We start from the raw sequence: 8,390 nt of genomic DNA on the forward strand, positions 1-8,390 counted from the left end.
CATTAGTGTGAAATACAATATTTTAATTGTAGGCAAAGTCCTAGCAAGCTAGAGACAGATCATGTTTAAATTAGTTCAATATTCTATTAAATGTTCCAATGTTTGCTTAGGACAAATTCTTGGGAATCAAATGAGTGGGGAGGCCTGCATCTTTTAGACGTGGTTCGAATTCTTTAATAAAACAAGTAGTCAATTGTGATCCTTACTTGTAAGCACGTCGTCCTCCAACTGATTTTTGCGTTGTAATTTTTTTTTTTTTAAAAAAATGGGTTGTTTTTGGTGATCTTTTTCTTTATTATGCTTTTGGGTTTTGGAATTTTTAAAAACAAATCTCAACTTCAACGTGGCTTTGACAATTCTATAAACTATAGAATTGAACTAAAGTTTGAACATAGTTCCCTGAAAGGCACAACAAATGACTGGATATTTAGGGGTAAAGCATTGTTTCGATGCATAAAACTGGAATGCAGTACCGAATCAAGACAAAACTTTGAATATCAGATATGACATCAAAGAATTTGGGTGCCTTCATCAGTGCGGCATTGAGTTCGTAAGATTATTATTTCGAAGTAATGTCGAAGTTTGTCCTTATTTGAATGGTTTTGCAAGAAGATTGGATTTCACATTGAGTGCATTTGAGTGCTCTGCATCCTTTATTACCTATAAATACTGCTACTCAGGATATAAAAGAACTTATCAGGTGAGAAGATAATTAGAAACTCTATCACATCAAAAGAGACCTCTAAGCCATTCATTTACTATAATCTGTCATTGTCTCAGGAATCTCCTAATTCTGTTCCCTACAAAGAGGGTCAAACAGATGAAATTCTTCCCAGTTGCTACAAATAATTGAAAGAATAGGATACACTAACAACAATTACATGTAGGAGATCTTCGTTCCATTTTCTTCATTCTCGGATACGGTAACCCACATTCAAACAAACTCTCCCTACTCAAAAAAGCCTAACAATGGCTTCTTCCACTTTGCTATCTTGATGACTCGAACCCCCAACTATAATTGGAGGTGGAGGACCCTTCCCTCACTCGTCCATGTAGGTGAATTCTTATGTACAGCGCTTTTCTTCCATAATCCTATAATGTCTTTCCTATAGTCCTAATTAATAGTAGTGAGAGGAAGTCTTGAATCTCTCAATATTCCATAATCCTCTGCAGTATGTTTTACATCTCCATTTGCTTGCTTCAGTGATTTTCCATCCCAAAATGATTTCAACAACTCCTCAAAAGAAGGAGTCTTGAGCTCCTCAATGGAACCAGCACTTGGTATACTGAAAGCTCTCTTTTTCGGTGTAGAGCAAGATGGTTCGTCGACCTAGTACAAGTGATAAAGATTTGGACATGAACATAATGTCGTAAAAGTACATGAATAATGACAAAAGAGACAGATTTTCTGTCATATGACTGAATGTCCTTACCATGTATTCTTGTGAAAGACATTGTCCTGCATGATCTGTAATCTCCACAACCTTGTGGTAGTGTCCACTCTTCAATTCTCTCAGCTCTCCACAACAAGGAACAATCATCGAATCAAGGTTCCCACAAGCATCACGGTCAAGTTGTAAAGAATCTGCAAAATTTAATTTAGTTTATTGGATGATACCAAGCAGCCAGTGTAAGTTATTAATATATATGTGTTAACAACTTGATAACGTACGGTCAATGGAACAGAGAAGGATTTTGCTAGCAACATCAGTATCTTCAAGAGTAGATGACACACCAGATGAAAACTGTGCGCGCAATACTTCATTGGCATTCATTCCTTCACTAAAAAATGTTACAAGCTCACAGTAAATAACAAGTGAGTAGTGGAAAAATGAGGCAGAAGCCTTGAATAACAAAGTGAGATATTGGAAATATGAGACAGAAGCCTTGAATAGCAAGTGAATCAACCAACCTAACAATTTTGTCGACAAACACAACATTTCTTTCCTCTAGACTGATCAAAGAGCTTTGAGCATTCGTCCATTGTTCAGCACCCAATTTTGCCTTTTGCAGACTGCATAGTACATATATTCGAGTGAGCAGAGAGGCCAAGAAACTATTCAGACAGCCATAAGTTCTCTACAGAAGTAATATGACATGCTAAAAGGACCATACCAATTCTGTAGCACCTCCTCCATCTCTTTCTTCCCCTTATCCACAGATGCAGTATCCTCAAGATGATGGCATTCAGCCTTTTCCATATAGTTGGTCCATTCTGCTTTGACTGAAGTAGTTGAGTATTGCATGGTTGACATCTCTTGTTTTAGTCTACTGGTTCGGATGTAAGCACTTTCTCGGAGGTCATTGATTGCAGTTTGAACCTAGAGCAAACGAAGTAGAAAACCCAATAAACTTTCGTAGCCTAAAATGGAAAAAAGTATTATGATTGTCCTCCAGAACCCACGACACACTCTTCTTGTCACTTGTAAATGGAGTACTAAGTGCTAGAAACAAAGTTAAAGGAAGGCCACACATTTATATAAAGAGTCATTGTTGTTGTCACCCTATTTTGCTCGCTTGACTAAAGAAAATGCATCTTTTTTTTTTCCATATTCATAGATCAATGAAGTTACTATCTTGTTGCCTGGGTTAAGGCATAATGAAAATTTTATCCGCAGCTGTATGCCTTTCTTCAACTGGTGAAGCAATTATGATGCATGCGTGTATATGACTAATAAAATGACCATACCAATTTTTTCTTTCTAGCATTTGATCCTTCAAGGAGTTCTGCCACTTTCTGCAAGATTTGCCTCTCCTCATTGGCAGCACATTCCTGTATGAGGCATACATATAAAAAACAGGGCTAAAAAGTATGTGGACCTTCATTAAGTGAGAGAGATGTACATGGATGACATTAATTACCTCAAACTTCTTTTCAAGATCTGAAAACTTCTGGTCACTGACGGTTTGTGCATCTTCAACTATATCACCCAATTGGGAAACATGCGTATCCAAAGTCTTAAAGAAGTTGCCAGTAATTTGAGAAAATGACCTTGATGTTGTGATTGTCCTGTCGTGAGCCTATAAAAGCATCCAAACTTCATAATCCAAACTAGGGAAGGAAAAAAGAGGGATATACAGGGGCGAACTGGGGGGAGAAGGGGGAAGAGCTCACAAATAGAAACTACTGATACCTCATGTTGTTGTGCTGCAAATGCAATTAGTTTCTCCTCCTGGCTGTGAAGACTCTTTTGGAGATCATTAACCAAGGTGTTGGCCTTAAAGGCAATCTCCTCAAAAAGCTGCATTTCAGAAAGAAAAAAGATGGAGATAAGCAGAAAATACTACCTGGAATTTCTCAAAGAATTAAAAAAAGGCATATTTGGAATTTCTCAGAGAATTAAAGAAGGCATACCTCTCGGAGAGCAGATGAATGGTTTGAAACTTCACTGTTTAAACGGACAAAAGTTGAGTGAGCATTGCCATCGAGCTCCCCCGCCAAACCATCTAAAGCTTTGATACCAGAACCAAACATGCTTTTCAAATTGTCTAGGAGGCTTCGAAGCTCCTCCATAGCCTACATCAAACACATACTGATTAACATGAGTACCAAACTCTGAAGTACATAGTTTTGAACGTGTTTTACAGGTAGAGTGTCTTCTTTAAGAGGTACCAAACTCTGAAGTACATAGTTTTGAACGTGTTTTACAGGTAGAGTGTCTTCTTTAAGAGGTATACAAAATCAGGCATACCTCAATCTTGGTAGACACAAAGGACTGCATGTCCTCCTCCATGTGTTTGAGTTGTTGCTCTTGTTGTGTGGCTGAGGAAGCAACACTCTTATGCAAAACTTCAAGTTGTTGAGTTAATTGGGATTGGAACTTTTGGATGAGAACTTTATTTTCATGTTCTATTTTGTCCTTGCGCTCTGAAATCAACCATTATCAGTATAGTGGGCGTAAGAGCCTTTATTTTGAGAAAGAAAATCATTAGGGATTCATCAGGTCCTAAAAGTTGTTAACCTACCAATCTTTGCAAACAAGTTAGAGACATCTGATGCAGCATGTTCCAGCTCAGCTCGAAGTTTAAAGGCCTGCTCAACCAGTGATTTTTCTGGTAGAATACATATGTTTAAATATCTCATATAACTATTACGTAAGGTAATGATTCCAAAAAATATATATATATACTCCCCATATTGTGTCAACCGATGAATTTGGTAATTCCTTTAATAAGAGAGATATGATCCCCCCCACCTAAAAAAATGTTTATAAAAGAAACACTAGAATCTTGCAAGTTGGCACCACCACCCCCACCCCCCCCCCCCCACCCCCCCCCCCCCCCCCCCCAAATCACCACCACCTGTAAAATATAATCCTCCCAAAGTTGGTGCGCGTAGGAAAAAAACATGCAATTTCAGGCAATTGAAAATGACATAATCAAAGAGTCTGCTTTGACCATGTGCAGAGGATGTGGCTTACCAGACTTAAGAAGGTTCATTATCAGAAATTCCTTCTCTCTAATTGTTGCAATTGCCAGCCTGTGTTTCTCTTCAAGATCAGCCAAAATATGCTGAGTTTCCTGAAGCTTTTTCTGAAAGACACATATTTATAGATAATCCCCATGAGAAAGAGTATATCAACAAAAGAAAGCTATTGAAATTAGGTGAGGTCCGAACACCGTACCTCTGTCTTGTCAAGTTTGTTACTCAATTCAGTGATCAACAACTGCTGAGAATTGTTCAGTTCCTGAAGCTCCATATATTTCTGTTTGCAGTAGCCAAAAATGTAATGAGTTACGAGTTATGGATGATCAATAAAATCGAGCTGAGTAATTAATCAGCAGCAGCATACCTTGTCTTTTGATTCTGAGTCAAGTTCCATCCGTTCGATCTTTTCAGACATTGCCTGAGAGACGAGAAAAAACATATTGACCATGCATAGGAAAAGATTACATGATAATTCAACTAATCAGTAGATCAGTGAGCAGGACCTAACCTTTTTCTCAGCTTCCTCTTGGAGATATCGATCTCTTGGGATGTAGATACCATTCTTCTCTCTTGCAGCATACACCTCTGTTGGCATTAAAATGGGAATTCATGTAATCAAAACATATAATAATTTAAAGCAACTACCATTCAAAGATGGAGATTCGTGAAGAGAGAAGAAGAAAGCAATATAAAACCTTGCTTCAGCCTTTCAATCTCAGAATATAAGTCCTTCATCAATGCAGATTTCATCATCTTCTGATTAATCTATATAGCAGCAAAAGAAAAGTTAAGGACGTTTGAACTAAAAATCTTTTTAGAATGCTTGATTGACCAGAAAACTGACCTCTGGCTTATTTTTTATGTTTTTGGCACGATGAGCATAATCTAAAGTGCTTAGTGTCTCTTCCATAGAGTGAATGGAGGGAGATATTGTCGCAATTATGCATGTCTTTGTTTTCCCTCCCAATGAATCCCTCAACAATCTTGTTATTTTGCTCTCCCTGACAAACAAAACAAATGTTTCCCAGGGTATGTAAAAAGCTTCATACATATAATATTGTCTTATCTAAATATGGGTTTTTTAAGCACCTATATGGGACATGGCCAGAGTGCTCAACTAGAGCATTTATAACACGACCAAGTGTAAGCAAACTCTTGTTGATTTCCCCAGCTTCCCTTGCTCTGCCCTGCAAAAGAAAATCTATCATCTAGTGCAGCTTAAAAGAATGTGAACATACACAATCAAAGTGGGCAAAGAGCCAAAAGGAACTTGAAAAGTCTCTTCCAGGATAAGTTGGCATGAAGTAGGCAAATTGATGACATCGCTAAGCAACTTTTGCACACTCGTTCATTTGGTTCTCTTTTTCTTTTTTTTTCTTACTAACAAAATTGCTAAATACAATGGCTAACGAATTAAGAATTTTAATGCCTCACCTCTCTTGCACCAGAACGTGAAATGTTTTCAGAACCCGCAAGGTCTACAAGATTCAGTTTGCCACACTTGATCATTTCTTCCCCTTCTGGAGTATACTCCTTGATGTGAATTGTGATAGAGAATATAGAATGAGAACGACTGCTCTGTTTGTTAAGAAGAGTTTCTGCTGTACGCCTTTTAGCGGAACCTTTCTCCAAGATATTATAAATTTCATTTGCAGAGCTTACTAACTCCTCTTCAAGGCCTCTAACAAATACTCCACCCTTACCATCTTCCATCAGAGCTAATGGTTTCTTGGATTTGTCTTCTGGAAACTTTGTAGTTTCCTCTGGAGCTAAAAGATCGGATATTTCCTCGTTATACAGCTCCAAGAACGTTACTTTCACACTATATTCAGCACTTTGAGCTTCCAATATGTCAAAGATTTGCTTAATAGCTCGTGGGATAACACCTGCATCACTTGGAAATTCCCCATTCTAAACGGGGTGAACTGTATTGTATTATCAAACAGAAGAAAGTAGCATAAACAATTTCATCTCTAATAGACACCAACCTTCTTTCTTCCCCCTCCCTCCATTGTATAAGTTTTCCCTGTTCCTGTCTGCCCATACGCGAAAACGGTGCAGTTATAGCCCTCTAGAACTTCGAATACAATAGGGCAGATTGCAGAATCATACAAGTCCTTCTGTTTGGACGTAGGACCAAAGACCTGGACAGCAATACCAAACCAAATTTTAGCGTCATCTCAAGAAACACCAGATGTCTGATTCACTTAAACTCTTCAGCAGTAACATAAAAATTCGTTTTGTACCAGAACTGAAGTGTGACATTCAGTTTCAATCTATATAGCTAGCAAATACACCCACCCAAACTAGTTGGAGTGAGTTAATGAAATACTCATATCCATTTGGCTCTAAACAGGCAACGTATCCAAGTAATTACACCAAATTAGTACCTACTTTTAAAACTAGTCACTCTATTCTTCTTTTCTTTTTCTTTTTCCTTTTGGCTACATGTTCTTTTTTCCTATATCTATTTTAGAACTGATGCTATCATATAAAGGGTAAGGATAGCCCGGTACACTAACGCTAGCTATTAGGGAAAGGTTGAAGCACAAAGGTTTTTTTTGTATGCAGCCTTACCTTGCATTTCTACAAGAGGCTTTTTCCACGGCTTGAACCCATGACCACGAGTTAACATGGCGGCAACAACTTTACCAATTACTCCAAGGCTCCCCTTCAATGCTATCATATAAAGAACAAATAAAAGAAATTCAAACCTTATCAAAGACAAATGTTTTGTCAATTTGTTTATTAGCTATGTTCTGCATAGCAGAAATTTCTCTTCTTCCCTCATTGCAAGAAATCACTGCTGCTGTATTCAATCTCATCTCATCCTCACTCAATGGCCTGCATAATTCACAACCATCACAATGATTCCATCAAATACAATCAATTCAATTCAGTAGCTCCAAAATGCACTAATTCTACTAACCTGCAACGCACAATAACCTGCACATTGACACCTTTATCTTTATTATCATGCTTTCCACTCGTATTCCCGTCTGCTGATCGCAGATCTCTAACAGCCTTTTCACTAGACCGCGGTGTCTGTGAAGGTGACCGTGATACGTAGCCTCTTCTCTGTTGCTCCATTTCAATAATGATCTCCTTATTTCCTCCAATTCTCTGATTCAATTCAATTCACCTCGATTCCAAATCTGAGAAACACAAACTTGATATAGCAAAAGAGAAGCTCCCAACTCGAATGCTCTGAAGTACATTTTCACGGAAAAAACAAACGAAAATTCATCATCAAATTGAAAACGACTAATCTATAAATCATGAAAAGATAAAATTCGATTGAAAAAAAAAACATTCAATTAATGCATACGCATTTATACGTATAATGCAGAAATGACGAGGAAAACGTGTAGACTTACCGACGATCAAATCGTCTGCTTGCCGGCCGGCCGTTGAGAGATTCAACAATGTGAAGAACAACAACAACAATAACGGCGATATTTTAGAGAGAAGATTTTGGAGAGAGAGAATTTAGTGATTTGAATAGAAATAGACTACTGATAAATTTGGTGGATTTATTTTCTTTTCTTTTTTTCTGGATATAAAAAATATTGAAGGAGCTGTATATGAGCGTGAGGTGAGATAAAGTTGAAGAGAAATGCACAGATTTTGTGGCTGTTACGGGGTATTTGAAATTGATTTATGACCGTTGTAACATAAAAACAAAAAAAAAGAAAATTTTTAAACATAATTGAAGAATGTAGATATGAGATAGGGCGCTCTTTTGCTAATTATTACGTGAAATGCCACGGAGTTTAGATACAATTTATTACAAATCATATTTAGCAACCTTAATTTCATGATAAGTAAGGTGAATCATTTATGTTTAGTCTTTTTTATTTCAAATACTTATAATTTAGAGAATTTCCAAAACTATGAAATTTCTAATTCGATTGATCATTATAGAGTTACTAATGATCATAAATAGAGAACTAAATCAAAA

At 37.2% G+C, this 8,390-nt stretch overlaps 1 protein-coding gene across 1 annotated transcript; it reads right to left on the reverse strand.

The window, feature by feature from the left end:
• Positions 1-724: 724 nt before the first annotated feature.
• On the reverse strand, positions 725-8,055 carry LOC107875568 (kinesin-like protein KIN-5D). Its single transcript, XM_016722330.2, has 23 exons — positions 7,807-8,055; positions 7,359-7,636; positions 7,144-7,273; positions 6,418-6,573; positions 5,864-6,340; positions 5,519-5,616; positions 5,274-5,430; positions 5,125-5,194; positions 4,938-5,014; positions 4,794-4,847; positions 4,626-4,706; positions 4,422-4,533; positions 3,967-4,053; positions 3,693-3,868; positions 3,356-3,517; positions 3,135-3,242; positions 2,863-3,021; positions 2,690-2,773; positions 2,116-2,321; positions 1,913-2,014; positions 1,673-1,782; positions 1,434-1,585; positions 725-1,330 (listed from the first exon to the last, which is right to left on the reverse strand). Exons 2-23 carry the CDS (start codon positions 7,517-7,519, stop codon positions 1,115-1,117), a joined length of 3,135 nt encoding a protein of 1,044 aa, XP_016577816.1. The 5' UTR covers positions 7,520-7,636; positions 7,807-8,055; the 3' UTR covers positions 725-1,114.
• Positions 8,056-8,390: the final 335 nt, after the last annotated feature.

This window comes from Capsicum annuum, chromosome 6, assembly GCF_002878395.1.
Source record: "Capsicum annuum cultivar UCD-10X-F1 chromosome 6, UCD10Xv1.1, whole genome shotgun sequence".
Taxonomy (NCBI): Eukaryota; Viridiplantae; Streptophyta; class Magnoliopsida; order Solanales; family Solanaceae; genus Capsicum; species Capsicum annuum.